Below are 23119 nucleotides of genomic sequence, written 5' to 3' on the forward strand. Positions count from 1 at the left end.
TCTTTTTGAGTTTCTGAGACCTATCTATGAGTGTATGGTTTTAATAAAATGTGAAAAATAAAGCATTATTTCTCCAAAAAACACCCTTTTGAGCTCATCATGCAATCTATCTTTTATATTTTTTACTTTACTTACAATGGTTATTTATTGTCCTTGCCTGGGAGTCCCTTTGGTGAAGAGATTGAGATTGTTCACAGCTTTAGTTTGCTTGGCTTCAACAGTTAACACTCTTGGCACCAGCAGCCAGGAAATTAAAAGACGTATTGCAATGGTAAAGTCTGCTGTTAGGAACCTCTCCAAACTACTGAAGAGCAATGGTGTCTCTCTGGAGACTAAGGTGCACATGATACAGGCCATGGTCTTTGCTATCACTTGTTATGCATCAGAGTGTTGGACATTGACTAGGGAGGATAGAAGGAGAATTGATGCCTTTGAGCTGTGGTGCTGGAGAAGAGTATTGAGGGTACCATGCACTGCTAGGAAAACAAACAGATCCATTCTTGAGAGGGTTAAACTGGGCGGCTCCTTGGAGGCCAGGATTTTGAGGCTCTGTCTTACATCTAACATACTTTGGATATGTTGTAAGGAGGGACCAGTCCTCATGCTTAGTAGGGTGGAAGGACAGCGCAGGAGGGGAAGGCCCTCTATGAGGTGGATTGATTCAGTGATTGGGGTAATCGGGATGGGAGTGTCAGAGACGGTGCGATTGGCATAAGACAGAGCAGAGTTTAGGGCTGTTGTGGGTCGCTATGAGTTGCAAGTGATTCGACGGCACAAAACAACAACAACCTTCACCAAACAATAGGTCACATGTTATTACCTCTTTTTTATGTATTTGTATTTTATGTATTTTTGCTTTTTAGTGATGGGTATTTTATCTTCAGTGGTTGATGAGTTTTGCACTGTTTTGTATTAGATTTGCAAATTGATTTAAACACTTTTATGTTTCAGTTTTGTGAAGGATGTTTCTACTTATCTGATGTAATAAGCTCCTGCTGCATAGAGGAACAGTCAACTGAGTTTCTTTACTCATGTTGGTGAGAACTTAAATGATTCCCGGACTGTATGAGATCTAGAAATTGCTTTGCCCAGAGCTTCCTGGAAGTTTGTTTTGTTTTTGTTTGTTTGTTTGTGTACCTAGCCCTGTGGAATTTTTCCTTATGTTATGAGTTCACTTTGTTGTTGCATTGTTGTGTACAGGGGGATGCGGGTTATCAGAGGCAAGTAATTGCATGGAAGGAGATTGCCCATCCTTCTCCCGCAGAGCAGCTGGTGGCCTCGAACCATGTGCCTTACGGATTGCTGCACAATTTCTTGCCACTAGAGCTCCCTTAGTTTATCTTATACACACATATTTTTAAACTCAAAGGGGACATCAGAACAAGTTTCAGTGTCTTTTTCCTCAGATATTTACTTTACCTGGTTTGCTGTGTTGAAATTTCTAGTTGCCTTGACATGTTGAACTCCAGTGTATGTATCCTCAACTCAGCAAGATAGCTAGGACTTCTCTAGATATTTTTCCTTCTTGGGGTTTATTTAGGAAATTGCCTCTATGTAGAGAGTAAGTTAAATATGTGATTTACTTTGCTTACCCTTACTCAGATAACATCCTTATAAAGCCTTTTAAGTTTGAAACAGTTCCTTTATGTATTTATTTTACTCAATTTTTATCTCCTTTACAGCAGAAAGATATGTCTGAATCTTGTGTTGTAGTGAGAAGCATACATTATTGCTCTCTTTGCTTAGTGGGAGTTTCTTCATGGATTTTTATGGGTCTTCACTGTATCTTCTTTTGTTTTTAGTATCTTCTGCTTTTGTTAAATTCACAAGAGCTTTTTAAACCATGAAAACCTCAAATGGCTGGATTCTAATACCTTTTGTTTATGTCTGCTTACAAAGTGATAAATTTCTTGGGTGAACTCATCTCTTTCAACTGCCTTTTTTAAGTATTAAAGAACATTTGTGATAAATCATTCCAGTTCTTTCCAACAACTTACGTTTTTAGGAGGCACTTAGTCTACCTTACAAGTTAGCACATATGGCAGATTTATAGACTACTTCCGTTATTCCATTAACATGAGATTCATATTTCTAAATTTCAATGTATGACTGACTACTTCATTGCTGTCTGCCTTTTAAATCAGATTTTGGCTGTTATAAAAGTTCTTTTCTCAAAGCATCACCCTTTGTATTAATTTGTAGCAAGAGATCGAAACATGTAATGATTCAAACAGTAGAAATGTTCATAGTGGTTGAAGCTCACTTTGGTATTGCATGTTTTGTTGGGGTTTCCCCCCTCCTTCAATGATGTTATTCAGAGTCCCAGAATGTAAGATGTTATTATTATGGCCAATATCTAGCAAGAGGAAGGAGAAAGAAGAGGTAGGAATACATGTGGCTATCACTTCACTGCTATCACTTCTCACTTTCCACTAGATCACATTAAATTGTAGACAAATTGTAATGGAGATTATACTTCAATTATAAGAGAGACTTGGAAATGTAGTCTAGCTGTGTGCCAGGAAGGAAGTGAAAACACATTCATGTGGACAAATGGCAGATGGTGTATTAACGTGCATGTGGATTCTTCATTTCTTAATGCTTTAGAATTTTCAAGTGGAGAGGAACATTATTCTTGGTAGGGTAGAGGGACAGCGCAGGAGCGAAAGACCCTCTATGAGGTGGATTGATTCAGTGACTGGGGTAATCGGGATGGGTGTATTGGAGACAGTGCGATTGGCACAGGATAGAGCAGGGTTTAGGGCTGTTGTACATAGGGTCGCTATGAGTCGCAAGCAACTCGACGGCACATAACAACAACAAGTTTTAGTAAAAGAGCTATTCCAAACATACATTTTATTATCTTTGGAGTAATTAATTCTTTCACCTCTTTCTTCCTTCTTCCTTTTCTTATTTCTTCCTATCTTCTTCCTCCCTTCCTTCCATCTATAAATATTAAATATTTAATTGGAGGAGATTGTCCATCCTTTTCCCACAATTATTTTGCTAGTTTATCAAAATTATTGATGATTCAAGATAGAGTCTCCATTACCACAGAGGCAGTAACTTTCAAATTTCAGTTATTTCTTTAATGCTGCACTTAAGTTCCTGCTTCTGAAAACAAAATATGTGTCATTAAGACTTGTTATAAGGAAAAATAAAATAATCATGGAAAACTTAAAGGGGGGGAAAAAGATGAAACCACTCCCATTCATCACTGATTGCTTTTAGAAACAAAATATTCCACAATCTTTGCCAAAAACAAAGAATGTTTACTTTAACTCTCTCCCACCCCCAAAATCCCATAACAATTGGGGAGGGAGGGAAGAGCATTAACTGAAGGACATCTCATTTTCTAAGTCTGTTTTCAATTTTACTGTATACATTTTTATACTAATTTTTCATTGATATTTTTTTCTTTTCTGAATTGCAGTTGTTTTAGTGTACACAGTGTCCCAGATTACTTTTTTGGTTACTGCTATTGTGGTTTGTGGCTCTGTTTTGTCCCATTCCTAATTTGATGAAACAATACATTACTTACAACTTAGTTACATATATAAACTAAAGAAATTATAGTGTTCTTAGAGGAAAATTACTGTGCTGACAGTGGACCTAGGTAACATGGTGTAATGGTATTATATTCTCTTGAGTTTCCATTTTAATTCTTGTGTGGTCTTAAGAAAAAGAAATATGGTTATTTTTCATTAATTTATTAATTTCATAAATACATGTAGAAAGAGTAAGGACCACAGAGGGACAGCCATATCTGACCTTTACTAACTTCACAAAGGGGAACTGACCCCATTAAAACAACACAAAACCAGTTCCTGAGAAGTCAGACATGTCCTCCACACTCCCACACTTCTTTCTCTTTATCCCAGCACCAGTCTTACTGCTTTGCTGGGTTTAAAATCCAGTGTAATAGCTCATTACACAGATGTCAAAAGGCGATAGATAGTTCAGGTTAGAAGCAGAATACAGTCAGGATATCTTCTGAAACACGCTCATAGGTACCTCAGCCTTGAGCCTTGTGACTTTAGGCTAGTGTTACACAAAGCTCTCAGTTCTGCTAATTATGGCTTTTGCCTCCTCGTCTGGCTTCTTAATCCTCCAACAAACTTGGGCAAAGGCTTTTAGCTCTGGGTCCTTAAGAGATAGCAAGCCCAAGGTCAGTTCTGTCTCATGTTGGTCCCTGGTCCTTTGATTGGGCCAGTGCTAAGTCTAGCTAGTACAAGAATCTCTGGCATGGAAGGGTACCTGCTGCTTCTTTGCTGGTGGGGTAGATTCTCCAGTTCTGCTGCTGGATCCACAGTTTAATGATGAGACTAGTCAATCTCCTTGTGAATAGGCTTGTTTTTGTTGTTAGGAGCCGTTAAGTCAAGTACAACTTATTATAGCGACCCTGTGACCCAAAGATCTGAACCCTGTTCTACTCTGCCATTCTCACACTTACTGACACAAAAAAGCCCATCACAGCAGTCATCGTATCAATCCATCTGGTCAAGGGCCTTCCTCTTCTTTGCTGACTTTCTCTCTACCCTTCCTAGCATCATGTCCTTCTCCAAGGAATAGCCCTTCCTAGCAATATGCCCAATGTATGTGAGCTGAAGACTCATCATTCTTGTCTCCAGCTGCACCTTCTCCAAGACATATCTGTTTGTTCTTCCGGCCATTCATCAAATGTTCAGTGTTCTTCTCTTTACATCACAGGCTAAGATACCTAATTTGCATTTTCCAACCCATCCACATGGCAACATCAGGCAGTGACTGTGAAATCCATTTTGAATAATAAACCAGTAATACCACAGTGAATATTTATTGAGCTTCCATTCAGTGTTGGATACCTGTTTGACTTTCTTAGACTGTATAGGTAAGATCTAGCCTTGCACTTAAAAAGAGCATAGACAAAAATAGGTCAGCAGTTAATAGATATTCTTTCAATATTGTTCAATATCTTGTCGATTTTGGCTCATAGTAAGCTTATATTACAAAGTAGAACTGTGGGGTTTTCAAGGATGTAGTATTTACAAAAGCAGATTACTATCTCTTTCTCCACAGACAGGTTCAGAATTCAGACGACATGTCTTTCCTTTTGCAGTAAATCATTTAGCCACTATTAGTCTTCCTTCAGTGTAGTATAAAAAGTATTAATTATGTATGTACAGAGTGTTTTAGAGGCACATACAAAGAGTCACTTCGACTTGTGGTAGCTTGACTAATACTTGTAGGTAAGGCCTGAAAGAGTATTTGGGGCCCAGGGGATAACTATATAACAAAATCTGTTACGTGTCTTTAGAGTTGACCTATCCTTTGTTGAAAGTGGTATGCTAAAATCTTCTACCACTATTATGATGCTGTCTGTTTGTTTCTTCAAGTCTGTTAACTTGCTTTTTGTGTTTTGGAGGTCTAGCATTTGGTGTGTATGTGTTGATAAATGTTATATCTTCGTAATCTTGTGTGCCTTTAATCATTATGTAGTGCTCTTCCTTATTTTCTATGGTGGTATCATCCTGAAGTCTATTTTATCAGAGATTAGTATTGCCATTCGTGCTTTTTTTGTGTGCTGTTTGTTTGATATGTTCCCCTCCCCCTCCCCCTTTGAATTTTAGTCTTTTCCCTTATTTCTTAGGTGTATATCTTGTAGGCAACATATTGATGGACTTTGTTTCTATATTCATTCTGCTGCCCTCTTCTTCTGTTAATTAGTGCATTTAATCCATTCATAATAAGTGTGATAATTGACAGGCCAGGTTTATCACTACTATTTTGCTGTTTCATTTTCTGTTGTTTCTGGTTACTATGATCCATCTAATTTTCTTTGGTGTCTCTGTGTGAAGGATTTCCCTTAGAACTTCTTGTAGAACTTGTCTTGTTTTCACAAATCCCTTAAGTTCCTTGCTTTTCTGCAAGTGACTCAATTTCTCCTTCATATTTGATGGACATCTTTGCTGATACAAAATCCTCAACAGGCATTTGTTGTCTTTCAGCTTTCTGCACATGCCATACCATTGTCTCCTTGTTTGCATGGTTTCTGCTGAGATCCCAGAACTTAATAATTGGTTCTCCTTTATAAGTGACTCTTTATGTTTCTCACTCTGCTTTTAGTATTCTTGATCTTTTAATTTGGAAAATTTAACTATGACATGTCTTGATGTTTTTCTTTGGGGTTTAGTTTGTTTGAGGTTTACTGAGCTTCCTGAATGTGAATGTCCACATTATTCATAATGCCTGGGAGGTTTTCTTCCTGTACCTCTTCCACAATTTTTTCAATACTTTCCCTTCCCTCCTTATGTCCTGTAATTCTGAATGTACATATGTTACTGCTTTTGATATTATCCCACATGATTCTAATGTTTTCATTTTCTTTCTCTATCCTGTTTTTTTCTTCTAGTATTGTCTCATTTAGGTTTTTATCTTTCAGCTCACTGACTCTGTTCCATCTCTTCTGTTCTGCTTTTTTGTCCCTCCAATATGTTGGAACTTGTGCTATTTAAGTCTTCATATTCTGGACTGCATTTATTTTCATACAAGTCTGCCATTTTCATTCTCTACTTTCTCTGTCTTGTGATGATTTTTAAACTTCTTGTACCTCTTTATCTCTAGTTTCATTTTTTTTTCTTCCATCTTTTTCAACTTCTTCCACAGTTGTTTATATTCCTCTGTGTTTCTTCAGGTTCCCTGTCTCTGTATTTTTTTATTTATTTATGGCTTCCGTCTATCATCCATCATTTATACCTTCTTCTGTAGCTGTTGATTTGATTCCATGTAAATATCTTTCTTCTGCCTCTCTGTCTCTGGGGTATTCAACAGGTCTGAAACATCGTCTGGGGTGTTTATTGTTTTGTTTTGTTTTGTTTGTTTGTTTGGAGAATGCTTATTTTGTTTCTCACAACATTTGAAGCTGCCTGCTGCTTTCTTGACATCCTGTAAACTTTTTCTTGATATGTGGTTGACTGTTTCTGTTGTGTCTGAGTAGGTTGTTGACAGTTCTTTACCTCTGTGATGCTGTTGATTAGTTGCAAACTTAAAGTGTACCCTTTAGAGGGAGAGGGCAACTCACTATACTAGTAGTCCTTTCCGGTCCTACATGTACAGTTAGAAAGTTTGCCTTTTCTAAAGTCCTTCCACATCTCTATAGCCTGCAGTTCAGCCCTGCAAGAATCTTACCTGGATGCTTCTTCCTTCTTCTCATGTTTGATGTTTGTAATTGTCCTTGGTGGACAACATTGTGACCTGAAACCAACCAGTTTCTCCCCTGATACTGCGTGCTCTCTCTCTCTATGAAGGGCAAGGAGGGCAGGGCCATTTACCTCTGTGCAGCTGCTTTCCCAGATCTCCAGTAGCCTGCTGGGAATCTTTCCTGTTTCCTCTCTCCTCTTCTAAAGTTTGTAACTGTGTCCTTCGTGGTGCTGTGCTCAGGGAAGCCAGAGACCACCTTCACCCTGGCTTCTGCCCTTTCTCTATTTGTTGTGGGGGCAATGAGTGCAGGACTCCCATGTACCTCTATATAGCTGCCCTCTCTGATCTCCAATCGCCTATGGGGACTCTCTCATGCCACACTTGCCTCTTCTAAAGTTTATAATTGCCCCTGTTGGTGCTGATGTGCAGGGCAGCTGGAGACCATCCTTCCCTTGGATTCTGCACTCTCTCTGTCCAAAGTGGGAGTGATGGAGGCAGCATCACCATGAACATCTGTGCAGCTGCCCTCTCCCATTATTGGTTTTATCTGGGTCTTTAGATTTACAGTAATGTTCATTTAAATCATGGTGCCTATGAAATTTCTTCTGAAATTTTGATATCTTTCAGTGCAGATCTTTTGTTTACCAGCAGGAGCCTTTTGATTATTTAATCTACCTAATAGTCCTGAATAGAAGTTCTTGTGTTGTACATATGTTTTACTGCTAACCAAAAGGTTGGGAATTCTGGTGGCTTGATGGTAAGAAGTTGTCTGCAATGCCAAAGGCTCATGGTTCAAATCCACCAGCTGCTCCAAGGGAAAAGGATGGGAAATCTTCTCCTTATGTTATTTACTGTCTCTGAAAACCTACTGGAAGGGCCAGTTCCAACTTATGGAATGCAACAACAGTAACTGTTCCACATGAGAAAAACTTACAGTCTTAGAAACTTGGTAGAAGGTTGAAGGAGCTGGAATCTTTATAGCAGTGATGTGTGTGTGTGTGTGTGTGTGGCAGGGGGTGGTTTGGCGGGTGGGTGGTGGTGAGTGGGAAGGGGGATCAGGGTAATGGCAAGGGGTTTATTGTCCTTAAGGCCCTTAAGTAGTGCAGTGGTTCAGCTCTTGGCTGCTAACAAAAATATTTGCAGTTTGAGCTGCTCCTTGGGAGAAAATGTGGCAATCTCTTTCTGTAAAGATTGTTTTTGCTCTTAGATGCCATTGAATTGAACAAACTCATGTTGACCTGTGTACAATAGAATGAAACACACTCTAGTCCTTCGTCATTCTCTTCATTGTAGTGTGCTTGATCTCATTGTTGCAATGAGTATGCCAGCTCATCTTGTTTAGGCTCTGTGCACTTAGGGTTTCTAAGTAGAGCTACTTCAGTTTCCTGTAGGACCACTAGGAGTTGAAATCAACTAGATGGCATTGGTTTTTGGATGACACAAATTGTTTATGCTTGACTGGTAATCTGAAGCTTGATGATATGGGCCCTCTCGGTGTCTTTGTAGAAGAAAGTCTTGATGTACTGCTTCCATAAGTATTATAACTGAGAATATCTTATGGAGGAGTCTTGTATCACACATGAAGCCACCATTAGTTGGAATCAACTCAGAGACATTAGGTTTGTTTTATTGAATCCTAGTAACACACTTGGTACCAGCAGCCAGGAAATTAAAAGACGAATTGTAATGGGAAAGTCGGCTGTCAGAGACCTCTCCAAAATACTGAAGAGCAACGATGTCAGTCTTTAAACTAAGGTGCACCTGGTTCAGGCCATAGTCTTTGCAATTGCTAGCTATGGATCAGAGAGGTGGACAATGACTAGGGAAGATAGAATGAGAATTGATGCCTTTAAGCTGTGGTACTGGAGAAAAGTGTTGAATATACCATGGACTGCTAAGAGACAAACATGTTCATCCTAGAGAGGGTAAAATTGGGCTGCTTCTTGGAGGCAAGGATTCTGAGACTTCATCTGACCTACTTTGGACGTTGCAAGGAAGAACCAGTCCTTGGAGAGGGACATCGTACTTGGAATAGTGAAGGGACAGCACAAGAGAGTAAGACTCTTGATGAGATGGATTGATTCAGTGACTGGGGTAGTGTGTCAGTGACAATAAGATTGTCACAGGATAGAGCAGGATTTAGAGCTGTTGTACATAGGGTCACTATGATTTGCAGGTAATTCGACAGCATTTAACAACAACAAGTGGCACAAAATTAGTTTATACTTGTCTACTGACCTTAGAGACTGGCAGTGTTAATCCATTTAGCTGCTCTGCAGAAGAAAGGCCTGGCAAACTGCTTCTGTAATATTAAAGATGGCCAAGAAAACTCTTAAGGAAACAGACCTGTTCTGTAACCGTGAGATCACCATGAGTCAGAATTGACTTTAAAGCAACTATTTTTGTTTCGTTTTGGTGTAAACTTTTCAATCAGGTTTTTCCCCTCCTGAAAATGTCCTTCTTTTCTTGGTTATATAACACCCTCTGTTTCTATATTTAATTTCTGTTGATTTGCTCTCTTATTTGGTGTGGACCACATCCTTCACTAGCTTCCCAACAAAAGGAGAAAGGGGAGTGTAAATATTCAGAGATATTATAAGACAAAAATATTTTTTTTAAAAAATGTCATACTTGTACATAATTTACAATTCTAGGTTGTTGTTAGTGATATGTGCCTTTGAATTGACCATTATTCATAGTAACCATATGCACAATAGCTCTGAACCCTTCTGTACCATGGGCCAATCTCACTACAACAAACCTGCCCTCATTACCCAGTTACTATGTCAATTCGTCTCCTCCAGGGTCTTCCTCTCTTACGCTGTCCCCCTTCCTTCCAAGCATGGTGTCCCTCTCCAAGGACTGGTCCCTCCTGGAAACATGCCCAGAGTATGTGAGATGGAGCCTTAAAATTCTTGCCTCCAAGGAACAGCTTGGCTTCACCATCTCCAAGACAGATCTATTGATTAGTTCTCTTGGCAGTCCATGGTGTTTTCAATACTCTTCTCCAGCACCACAACTCAACAACATTAATTCTTCCTCTGACCTGTTTGGTCATTGTCCAGCAATCTGATGCATAACATCAGATTGTGAAAACCATGGCCCAGAACAGGTGTACCTAAATCTCTAGACTGACATCGTTGTTCTTCAGTACTCAGGAGAGGTCCGTGACAGCAGATTTTCCTCATGCAATTCATCTTCGAAATGATTTTCCCCCACAGACTTTTAAAGACATTTATCCATTGTCTTAGTTATTTTGTGTTACTGATGACTGGATTAGTGCTATAATTTCCAAATCTTTCCTTCTTTATTTTTTTGTTTGTTTGTTGGGAGGAGGGGAGAGAAGGATGATGTTTGTGATTTTTCTTATTTTCAAAGTCTGACATGTAATGATTTATATATGTTTTATGTTGTTTTGGGCACTTGATGGACTGATTCAATCCATAAATTCCCATTTTTGCTTAGGAACATTTAAAAATTAGGACTTCCTGCCTCTAAGATGATTTCTCTGTTCTATAATTCTGGAATGTCAGCTATTAATATATTAGAATTCCTAAAATTATGGCCTACTTTTAAAAAACGAAGCATATTTTAAGTCTGCTATTTATTTTTCATTCCATTTTCTAGATGGGTTCCTCATCATTGTCTTCTGAATATTTGAAAATTTTCATTTCTCCTCATATTTTTAATTACTGAAAGTAATTTTCTACTGCATATTTCTTTTTTATGACATTCTTTTATTTTTTTCATGGATGCAATGGTTTTTTCCTTCTTTGAGGATATTAATAAAAACTCATAAAGTTCTCTTTGATATTTTACTGTTGTTTTTGTCATATTCTGTTTGTTTTGTCTCATTGAAAGATTTCTTTAGCTGTCCATTCACATTTAGATGTGAAATAATTACAGGTGAGTGGAGGCTCTGTGTGCATGTGCTTTACTTACTTAGGTAGATTTCCTGCCTCTAAGATGTTTTCTCGGTTCTGTAATTCTGTGAAGTGATAGACTTCACAACAGGTCAATGTATTGCACTGTCCTATTGTTAGTCCTCTGAATGCCAGTATCTGTGTTTTTTCTCTTGGGATGGTTAATTTTCCTCGGTAGATTCTTTCACTATGCTGCCTGTTATATGTAGAAGTATTTTGGTGATACTAGCTTTTGGATTTCCCCCTCACTTGAATAGAAAGTTCTGAAGCAATTTACAGCTCTTTATCACAAGGGTTATATTGTGTGCTGTTGAGTCATAACAGACTCATAGCTGACTCTCCAATGGGTTTTCAGAGGCAATAAATAGCAAAGGAGGAGTTTACCTATCCTTCTCTTGTGGAGCAGCAGGTGGGTTTGAACCCAGAGCCTTTGGGACTGCAGCACAGCTTCTTATTGCTAGGCCATCAGAGCTCCCTTTATCACTGGAGTAGTGGTGATTAAGAAAACAAAGCTAAAAGAAGCATTGATAATGCAGACTTTACAGTTCTCAATAAGACATATGTTAGTTTTCTACAAATTGTTAAATCTTGGTTTTACTTGTGTTTCAGGTCTGAGAACCATTGGAGTCATTACGAAACTGGATCTTATGGACGAAGGAACAGATGCCAGGGATGTTCTAGAGAATAAACTGCTGCCTCTTCGCAGGGGTAATATACTGGTCGTCTATACAGGACTTCCTTTGATGATATGGCAGGGAAACCAGTCATAAGCTTGATTTTAATGCCTCTAGTTGGAAAGAAGTTACAGTTGTTATGAAATAGTACAAGGCAACAATGTTGTATTAAAAATGTTCCAAATGGAGAACTATTCCTTAAAATAACCAGACCAAGAAAACAGGAAAAGGAAGAAGTTCGAAGGGGAGAAAATAAATATTCATCATAGTCTGCATAAATATATGCTACTTTATTTTGTTTGATTTATTTATTTGGATTATACATAGTAAACAACCAAGAGACAGATGATGTAGTAAAATGCGCACAGCTTTTTAAAAAAATTTCTTTTATTATTATTCTTTTTTTTTCCTTTTATGTGTATACCGTCAAATTGGATCTGATTGGTACAGGAGGCAATTGTTCCTCCTTCAGCAGAGCATCTGGTGGATTTGAACTGCACACCTCTGGGATTGCAGTGCAGCTTCTTGCCACGAGCCCACCAGAGCTTGCCACGCACAGCTTTTAAGAGCAAGAAACAGTATTGGGTTGATGTAGGATACTACCATTAGCCAAACCAGAATCTTTTGTCAAATACTGATATCTCAAATGGAATTTTGTAGAGGGAACCAGACTTCAGACCTTAAAAATAATCTTGCCTTTCATATTCATTTTATCTGAAAGCATTGATAACTCCTCATGAATAAGCAACATAGAGTGTTCCAAACTCCATAGATCTGTATATTTTGTTTTCAGGTTATGTGGGAGTAGTAAATAGAAGCCAGAAGGACATAGACGGAAAGAAGGACATCAAGGCTGCCATGTTGGCAGAAAGAAAGTTTTTTCTTTCCCACCCAGCTTATAGACACATTGCTGATCGAATGGGTACCCCACACCTGCAGAAGGTTCTGAATCAGGTAAAAATGCAAGTGTTTATGTTAAATATTCTTTCAGGAATCAAGAACAATTTTAAAATATATGTTATTGTTGTTGTGTGCCATTGAGTCGCCTGTGACTCATAGCAACCCTATTCACAACAGCCCCGAACACTTCTTTATCTTGAGCCAATTTCATTGTCTCTGACACACCTAACCCCAGTACCCCAGTTACTGAGTCTATCAATCTCATCTGGGCTCTTCTTCTCTTGCACTTTACCTCCACTCTTGCAAGCATGATGTTTCTCTCTAAAGAGTGGTGCCTTCTGGCAGCATGCCCAAAGTATATCAGACGGAGCTTCAAAATCCTTGCTTACAAGGAGCAGCTCAATTTCACCCTCTGCAGGGCAGACTTGTACAGTATGTTCAGTACTCTTCTCCAGCACCACCATTCAAAGACAATCAGTTCTTCTATCCTCCTTATTCATTGTCCAGCTCTCTGATGCATAGCAAGTAATTGCAGAGAGCATGGCCTGGATCAGGGGCACTTTATATAAGTAGCTATACATTGCAGGTGACTCAACAGCACATAACAACAAAAACATACTATATTGGTTGTTATTTTATTGAAGCCTCTTTTTTTAGAATCAACAAGATATTGGAGAGGGCTTTTGTATTTAAAAGTTGGTTGTTACTATATTTTGGAGGAAAATTCTTTTTTTAAAATAATGCATAGGGTCGCTATGAGTCGGAAACGACTCGATGGCACATAACAACAACAATTTCAATGAACATCTACAGAGAGTTTTGGAATTCCATTCATTCATTGTTGCACTTTTCTCCCCACCAACCCTTCCGCCACCCCCACCCACCCCCCCCCCACCCCCACCCCCAGTTCGCTCCTCTCCTTGAAAAGCAAAAGAAAAACTCCTTCATTGGTACACAAACCCCCCCCACCCCACACCCCCCCCCAGTATACTCCGCTCTGCAACCCTCATTCTGGACAAGAGGAACATTCTTCTAAGTGATACAGCACTCTTGTGTCAATATGCTGTTTTGAGGTAACCTGGGGTTCTGTGATGCTGAGCCTTGAGCCATTGGGGTGTCAAATGCCATAACAGCTACCCATGGTGGACAGTGTTTGGTGGAGCTATCCCAGTTTAAGACAGGTTGGAAAGCAAGAGTGGCATCTACTTCCAAAACAACATGCCTCGAAATTCTATGAACTCTGATAAATGATGATAGTTATAGAAAGGCTTCAGGCCTTTTGTTCATAGGGTCACTATGAGTTGTGTTTGACTTGACAGTATTTAACAACAATATATAAGTAATGTGTTTCAGTGCAGTATACATTATTGAACCTATCTTTCTTAGTCTCCCCCCCAACCCTGAGGTCAGTCCTGTTTTACAACAGTAGCACCATGCAGTATTTGTCCTTTTGTAACTGAGATACTTCGCTCAGCATAATGAGATTACAGGGGGTACATATAGCACAGTATTTTCAATTAATATTATAATTATGTTTTGTGAAATCTAGTAACACTTTATTATTTTCTAAAAAATAATAAGATAAGGCTCACCAGCATTATCTACCCCTCTGCATAGCAATTTATATGATGAAACATTGAGCTACAACTGCATTACAAAACCACAACTGCCACATGCTATTCATGGAAGTCAATAATAGGACAAAAACTGTGATACTATTAAAGCAGTTCAATAACAGAATATTAGACTGTTCACTGAAATATTACAAATGAATACCAGAATTTTAGATAATGCTGGTAAATTATTATAATGTAAATTAATATAATGTAATAGTGATTGTACTGGTTTTACTATATAACCAGTGAATAACATAAATAAGGTATATACTTTTTTGTTAAACAGAATTCAAATTATGCCCTCCAAAGTGTTATGTTTATGATATTAAAATAAACTCTGTTCATATTCTAGAAAAAAAAGAATGAATTATTGGATTAATATCATTACCATTCTCAATAAATAGAATTCAACTCAATATTATTTAAAGATAAGCATCTAAAGTAAAATATATTTACATAGGAAAAAGTGAAAACAGTAATATTTTTTTAACACATTACTCACACTTTGTAGTTAAATAAAACTTGTGTGTCTCTGAAAAGTTGACCTACTGGAATTTCTTTTTTAAAATATCAGTTTGGTTTGTTAGGATTTTTTTGTTAAAGTGTCTTTATGGCTTTGGTTAGGATTGGCATTTTTCAAACAAATTCCAATTAAGGAATCACTGATATTCGTTCAATTGTTAAGTTCTTCCAGGTAACTTCTTTCTTAAACAACGGAATTATGCCACCTGCCTCCCAACTTCAATGAATCGTGTGTACTTCTCCCATAGAACCACCATGAGGTTTTCTGATTATGTATTTCCTGTCCCAAACTAGAGTTACAATAACTAAAGTTAAGTCTTATTGAGTGCTAGATACCTCCTGTTTTTTCAATAAATTTATTACATTGATTCAATATGGTGAATAGCTTTTCTCGCAAAGGAACGTTAATGATTAAAATCTATAAGTAGCTCTTTAATGGTACAGTTCTCGGTAACAAATGGTATTGCCATTAGTTAATTGGAATTTATTTAACAGCAATGGATTTAGGGGTTTTTTATTTAAAGTCTATTTTAATTTTTAACTATGAACTGAATTCCACTCTCATTCTATCAGGTTATTTTACTGTGGAAGCTTGCATGTTGCTATGAGGCTAGAAGCTTTACCACCACCAGTATTTTAAAATACTGGCAGAGTCACCACGGTAAACAAGTTCCAGAGGAGCTCTCTAGGTGAAAATAGACTAGGAAGAAAGGCCTGATAAACTATTTTTTTGAAATTAGCCATTAACAACCTTCTGAAATATAGAAGAATACGATTCAATTTTATAATGTAGCATGAATCCTCTTGTTGGAAGACACTAAACACTAACTGCAACAATGGACTAAAAGATGCCTCTGACTCTGAAGATGTCAGAGCCTGGGAAACACTGTTGATTATACATAGGTCTACCACGAGTTGAAACAGACTTGGCAGTGACTAACAGTACCAACAGTAACCTGCTTTGCTTATTCAGTCAAGTATTTATTTAACATTCTATTAGAATTTTCAAGCAATCACAGAAGCTGATGCAATACTATGCTATATATGACATCATTCCTGAACTCTTGGTGCAAAACAGTTTGAAGAAATTTTAGATAAATTAAAAAAATAATTCTATACTTCTGATTTAAGTAACATAACATACACTAGTTGACTAGTTGAATTTGCTCTTTTACATTAAGATAGATGAGTATTTGGAAGCAATAAGCTATATAATTGTGTCATTTAAAAAGTAATGAATCTATTTTAGAGTGTTGTTATTGTTGTTATATGCTGTTCAGTCAGAACCGCCTCATAGCTGACCCCCAAGTGGGTTTTCCGAGATGGTAAATAGCACTAGGGGAGAGTGTCTGTCACCGTCCTGCATACAGCTGGTGGATTCAAACTGCCTGCCTCAGAGTTGGCAGCACAACTTCTCATGCACTAGGCCACCAGACTGTCCTTATGTTTTAAAGTAAGGAATACTGGTTTATTATGCAAAAATTGTAATGTTGTATGATATATTCAATGTCATTAGTCACAGATTTAGATTACTACTTTTGCATCTCTATCAGTCCAGAAGAAAAAAATTAATAAATGGCATAAAAATCACTATTTGAGAATACAGTGCTGAAAATAAATTATGAATACTGATTTGGTTATTGCAAGTGACACCCAAGTTAGCACACAATTGGATTCTAAAAACTGTTTAAGAGATTGTAGTTCAATGAATTCTGTATATAAGTGATCTCTATTTTTCTTTCCCTATTTATTGCTTCTCTAATCTTTTTATAAAATTTGAAACTGTATTTATTTTGAGGAACAAACAGAAACATCTGTCTGCCAGGAGGACAGAGAATGAGGAATGAGTTACAGGAGATGAATTTGGAGATCCAGCAGTGGCTGGACCCTGTAATGTTTAGAGGCTAGATTAAGAATTTTGACTCTTGTTTTAGGAGAGGTAGAGGGTCTAAAAGGATCTAGGTAAGGGAATGACCCCCTCAGAGCTGTGTCGTCGTTTGATTTTTAAAAAAATTATATTGGGTGCAAATTAGAATATAAAATTACTGTTGTTGTCATGTGCTGTTGAATCATTGAATTGAATCAACTCATAGTTGACCCTTCAGCAGGTTTTCAGAGGCTATAAAAATTGCATGTTAGGAAATTTCTCATCTTTCTTCAGAGCTGCTGGTGGATTTATACCACCAGCCTTTGCATTGGTAGAACAACTCTATCCAGAAGGTAACCAGAGCTAAACATGAGAAATGATGGTAATGTGGCTATAAATATGGCCATAAGAAGTGAAAAAAAAAAACCAACCCAAAAACAAAAACAGAACTAACCAACCCCAAAACCAAACAAAATTAAAACAAAACCAAAAACAATTTGAGAAATGTGTAATAACCAAGAACTGGTAATAACTTTAGTGATTTCTGGAACAGTAAAGTCAAAGATATCTCCCAAGGTGGTTGTTTTATGCTGTCAAATCAGAACCACCTCATAGCTGACCGTTTAATAGATATGTTTACGGCATTGAAGTCTTTGGGGGAGAGAATATTTTATATTTTAGGGCATTATGTTTATCGTAAGAGTACGGAATGAGGATTGCAGAGTGGATTATATTTGGGGGTTGCGGGATGTGTGTGGGGGATTGCGTACCAATGAGGGAGTTTTTCTTTTGCGTTTGAAGGAGAGGAGCAAATGGGGGGTGGGGAGAGGGATGCAACAATGAATGAATGGAATTCCAAAATCTCTGTAGATGTTCATTGAAATGAAAAATAAAGAAATTTAAAAAAATCACATTGGAAGTGATAGCTCATCTTTCTCCTCTTGAGAAACTAGTGAATTCAAACCACATGCCTTTGGGTTGGCTGAGAAACTCCTCACCCATTTGGCCATAGTACTGTGTTTGATGTGTTGAGGTGTCATTAACACATCCAAGAGAATTCAAGTGATGGTTAAATACATATGTCTGCAGCAAAGAGAAGTTCAGTCTGGGAGAATACTTGGCAGGGACGAGAGTGTTTACATCTTAATTAAAGCCAGGGATAGAATAAGATAACCTTAGGAGGGAATAGAGTGAAAATGTAAAGATCTAGGATCCAGATTTGAGGAATTTTAACATTTACAGTTCTGATAGAGGATGATGAATTGGCAAAGGAGATGGAGAAGAAATATGCAGAGTAGTAAGAGAAAAAAATGAGAAAAATCGGAGTCATAGTTGCCAATATTTTAGAAAATAATGATTTGTATTATTGCTTTGCTGTTGACCTAACTGAAAAGCAAAAGTAGAAAGCAAGTGTTTTAATTAGGCATACAGGGAAGCGAGTTGGCCACTTCTTTCTCTTCATGACTCTTAAGGGTTGGGAGATTTGTTTCTTGTGATGTTTCTGCTGGAGATGAGTCCTCTCTCCACCCATTTGTTTTCTACTTCGAAACCGCATGCCAGAATAATAACCATAGGTCATAACTCTAGGCATGAAAATTATACAGATGACAACAATCTGGAACAAGAGGTTGACTAAAGAAGGAGGATGAGAACGGGAAGGTGGAAAATACACAACAATGAATGAATGAAAACCCCACTTTCTGTAACTTTTGTTAAAGTTAACAATTAAAAAACAACAAAAAATAAAACAATATAATGAGGAACTTTGACAATTAAATAGCTAGATTTATGGAATAAATATTGTTGGGTAGGTTCAGTTAAACTTATAAGGATGATTAAATGGTTTTCTAATTTAGTCTAAGCATATTAATTCTCTTTAACTGTTTTTTATTTTAAACCTATTTTTATAGGAAATTGGCATTCCATCTTCCTCTGATTCTGAGTTTATTACTTACATAGTTTAAGATCATATTTTTATTTTCAAATTTTCATTTAATTAAAAGACCCTCTTAACAGGAGGAACATAAGGATAAGGTCTAAAGAGTGTATATTCATATTTGATAGTTTTTCTTAATTAATCATGTGCTCTTAGGTAAACTCTTAGTCAATTTGTCATAAAACTGAACTTGTAAAGAAAAAAACAAAACTGAGCTTAAGATTCTAATAGATGATGTCAGTGAAATTGCCAATTCAGTGGTCAAGTAGAGTTGTCATTTGTAGAGAAAGATTGCTCAATTACGGAGTTTTTTTATATGCTGCTTGGTGAAGATGCTGCTCTGGGACCTAGAGGTGGAGCTAATAGGAGGCATTTGCCTGAAGTGCAGAATAGAGAGAAAGTTAACAACTAGTAGCACCTCTGACATCTTCAACCACTGAGGCACACTGATATGGTAAAAAAAAAAAGTGAAAACAGAAAGGAGTGCCACATTCTATCTTAGGTTTCTCTCTGCAAAATAGTGATCTGGTAAGTCCATCTATGCCTCGTTTTCAACTTCAGATATGTTTTAATAGTGTCTTCTTAGCCCCTCATTTAGTAACTTTTGTAAAAAAAAAAAAGAGTATTTTCATAGAGCAGCAAAGTTAAAATTACTTCATATTCTTATCTTTATTTCACAGTCTGTCTCAATTGTATGTGTGTATTTAAAAATATTTTGGATTATTAGGAAAATAGTAAAGCTCACTTTTTGTCTCATGAATTAATCTTCAATCTGTGATACTTGTTTTACTTAGCAACTTACCAACCACATTCGAGATACCCTGCCAAACTTCAGGAACAAATTACAAGGACAGTTGCTCTCCATAGAACATGAAGTGGAAGCCTACAAAAACTTTAAACCAGAAGACCCCACCAGAAAGACCAAAGCATTGCTGCAGTGAGTCACCTTTCCCTTCTCTTGTTGGGGATTTGTAACTAATTTCTCCAGGTTTTGTTTTCTGGGTTCCCCCCCCTTATTAGTTATGTGTTGGTTTCCAGCCCCCCACCCCAGGCTTAACAGAGGAAGAAAAAAATGTTTATTATACTGTCTATACATTTTTTATCATGACCCTTGAAATTTTGCATTTTTTACAAATAATGGTTTATCTTACTCTCTTGCTAGAAATTTAACCCCTTGCCCATATTGTGCTCAGTTGAATTGTGTTTTAAAAATTGGATTCAGTGATGAAAACCAGTAGTGGTAGCTTGCAGGTATTTTTGGACCTTAGTCTTTAGACTAAGGTGCATCTGATACAGGCCATGGTTTTTGCTATCCCTTGTTATGCATCAGAGAGTTGGACAATGACTAAGGAGGAAAGAAGGAGAATTGATGCCTTTGAGCTGTGGTGCTGGAGAAGAGTACTGAGGGTACTATGGACTGCTAGGAAAAGGAACAGATTCATCCTGGAAAGGGTTAAACTGTGTGGCTCCTTGGAGGCAAGGATTCTGAGGCTCTGTCTAACATACTCTGGACATGTTGCAAGGAGGGACCAGTTCTTGGAGAGGGACATCATGCTTGGTAGGGTGAAGGGACAGCACAGGAAGCGAAGGCCCTCTATGAATGGGGTGGATTGATTCAGTGATGGGTAATCAGGATGGGAGTGTCAGAGACAGTGCGATTGGCACAGGACAGAGCAGAGTTTAGGGCTGGTACATTGGGTTGCTATGAGTCACAAGTGACTCGATGGCATAAAACAATAACAGTCTTTAGAAGTGTGCATATTTCCTGGTGAGAATGTCATCTGTATTTTGCAACTATTTCTATTAATCACTTGAACTTACTATTTTTTATTTCAGCTGTTTAATGTCATTTATATTCGTGTATTTTTCAATGTAATGAGAATTAAGACTTAATAAGAAAAAAGCTGAGATGTTTTCTTCTCCGGTTTGGTAATGATGTTTTTCCTCCATTAACTATAATAGTATTTTTTTCTTGTATTTTAATTGGGATTTTAATGAAAGTTTATAGCCAACTTGGGCCTCCATTCATTCATTGTTGCACATTTTCCTCCCTGCCCACCCTGCTCCCCCAGTTCACTTTTCTCTTTGAAAAAGCAAAATTCTTTAATTGTTTTACAATTCCCTACCCCAACATCAGTACAATTTACTATGTAGCTTTTATTCTGGACTGTTGTCATGCAGATAATACCTAATTATATATTCCTTTCCCTCATCTGTTTCAATGCAGTGTACATTACTTATCCCCTCTTTTCTTAGTTTCCCCCAACCCCGATGTCAGTCCTGTTTCATAAAAGTGGCATTATACAGTATTTGTCCTTGTGACTGAGATATTTCACTCAGTATATGTCTTCTGGGGTCACTCATTTTGTATAGTATTTCATGAGTTCCTTGTTTTTCAGTGTTGCATAGTATTCCATTGTGTGAATATACCACAGCTTCTCTATCCATTAATTACTTACTTGATGGACACTTGGGTTGTTTCCATCTCTTTGCTATTGTGAACAATGCAGTAATAAACATGAGTGTGCATATATCTGCTTGGGTGGCTGTTCTGGTTTCTTTAAGTTATATTCCCAGTAGGGGAATTGCTGGGTCAAATGATGTTTCTATTTCCAACTTTTTGAAAAAGCACCATACTGCTTTCCATAGTGGTTGCACCATTTGACACTCCCACCAACAGTGAACAAAGGCTCCAGCACCTCATCAGCATTTGTTGTTTGTTGCTCTGTTGAATTTTGCTATTCTTACTGAGGTGAGATGATACCTCATTGTTGTTTTGATTTGCATCTCTTTTAAAGCATTAGGGATTTTGAACATTTCATCATGTGTTTGTTTGCCATCTAAATGTCTTCTTTGGTGAAGTGTCTGTTCATATCCTGTGCCCATTTTGTGATTGTGTTGTGTACCTTTATCTTGTGGTGCTCTAGTATTCTATAAATTCTAGATAAAAGTCCCATATCAGACATGTCATTACCAAATATTATTTCCTAGTCTGTGGCTTTCCTTTTTACCCTGTTGGAGAAGTATTTTGATGTGCGTATAAGGTCCCATTCATCTATTTTATTCTTTCCTGGTTGTAGGTTTTTCAGGATGCTTGGGAGGCTGTTCATGTTGTAGATTAGGGCTTCAAAAGTTCTTCCAAGCTTTTCTCTGATGAAATTTATAGTCCTTGGCTTTAGTCCTACATCCTAGATCCACTTTGAGTTGATTTTTGTGTATAGTGAGATGTGTGTCTTGCTTGAGTTTTCTTCAGATAGTTTCCCAATTTTTCCAGCACTATTTGTTAAAAGGCTGTAATTTTCCCACTGAACTGATTTCATCTTGTCAAAAATCAATTGACCATAGGTAGATGGATTGATTTCTGGGTTTTCAAATCTATTCCATTGATCTGTGTGTCTGTTATTGTTCCAATACCACAACACTGCCTTGACCACCATGGGAGTGTAGTAGCATTTGAAATCAGGGAGTGAGATGCCTCCTACCTTGTTTTTCTTTTTAAGGAGTATTTTGTTTATTTGGGGTCTCTTTCCATTCTAGATGAAACTGGAAATTGCCTTTTCCATCTCGTTAAAGAATGACATTGGTATTTGTATTGGGATTGCATTGAACTTGTAGATTGCCTTTGATAGAATTGTCATTTTCACAATATTGGGTCTTCTTATCCAAGAGCAAGGGTATATTCTTCCATTTCTCCAGGTCTCTTTTTATTTCTTGAAGTAAAGTTTTATAATTTTCTTTGAATAGATTCTTTGTGTTTCTAGTTAGATTTAGTCCCAAGTATTTAATCTTGTGAGTAGCTATTGTGAAGGATATTATTTTTCTTAGCTCCACTTCTGTATTCTTTTTGTCACTGTAGAGAAATCCAACTGATTTTAATATGTTGATCTTGTATCCTGCCACTTTGCTTAATTGGTTGACTATGTCCAGTAGTTTTCTTACAGAGTCTTTAGGGTTTTCTAAGTATACTATCATATCATCTGCATATAGAGATAATTTCACTCCTCTTTGCCAATTTGGATGCCTCTTATTTCCTTCTTTTGTCTTATTGCTATTGCTAAGACTTCCAATACAATATTGAATAGGAGAAGTGACAGTGGGCATCCTTGACTAGTTTCTTTTATCAAAGGGATTGCCTTAATCTCTCTCCTTTGAGAACAATGTTGGCTCTTGTGTTTGCATATATACATTTTTACTATGTTGAGGAAATTCCCCTCTATTCCTATTTTGTTGAGTGTTTTAACCAGGAAAGAGTTCTGGATTTTGTCAAAGGCCTTTTCTGCATTGTTTGATAGTATCATGTGGTTCTTATTCTCTGCTTTGTTAATGTGATGTATTACACTGATTGCTTTTATTATGTTGAACCTCTTTTTCATACCTGTTATAAATCTTACTTGGCCATGATTATTTTATTTATTTATGTATTTATGTATGTATGTATGTATGTATTACTTATTTATTTATTTATGTATGTATGTATTTACTTATTCAGAGAACGCTGGAGG

The 23119-nt window shown here is 37.3% G+C and overlaps 1 protein-coding gene across 4 annotated transcripts in view; it reads left to right on the forward strand.

The window, feature by feature from the left end:
* The window catches only part of DNM3 (dynamin 3), an 875056-nt gene that overhangs the window by 263755 nt on the left and 588182 nt on the right, over positions 1-23119 (forward strand). For all 4 annotated transcript variants that reach the window (XM_006887429.1, XM_006887430.1, XM_006887432.1 and 1 more), the window contains exons 5-7: positions 11712-11810; positions 12570-12730; positions 19412-19554. In XM_006887429.1, coding sequence (XP_006887491.1) covers positions 11712-11810; positions 12570-12730; positions 19412-19554 — 403 coding nt within the window. The remainder of the gene's footprint in view (positions 1-11711; positions 11811-12569; positions 12731-19411; positions 19555-23119) is intronic.

Source organism: Elephantulus edwardii, unplaced genomic scaffold, assembly GCF_000299155.1.
Source record: "Elephantulus edwardii isolate Elephantulus edwardi_28Jun2011 unplaced genomic scaffold, EleEdw1.0 scaffold00057, whole genome shotgun sequence".
Taxonomy (NCBI): domain Eukaryota; kingdom Metazoa; phylum Chordata; class Mammalia; order Macroscelidea; family Macroscelididae; genus Elephantulus; species Elephantulus edwardii.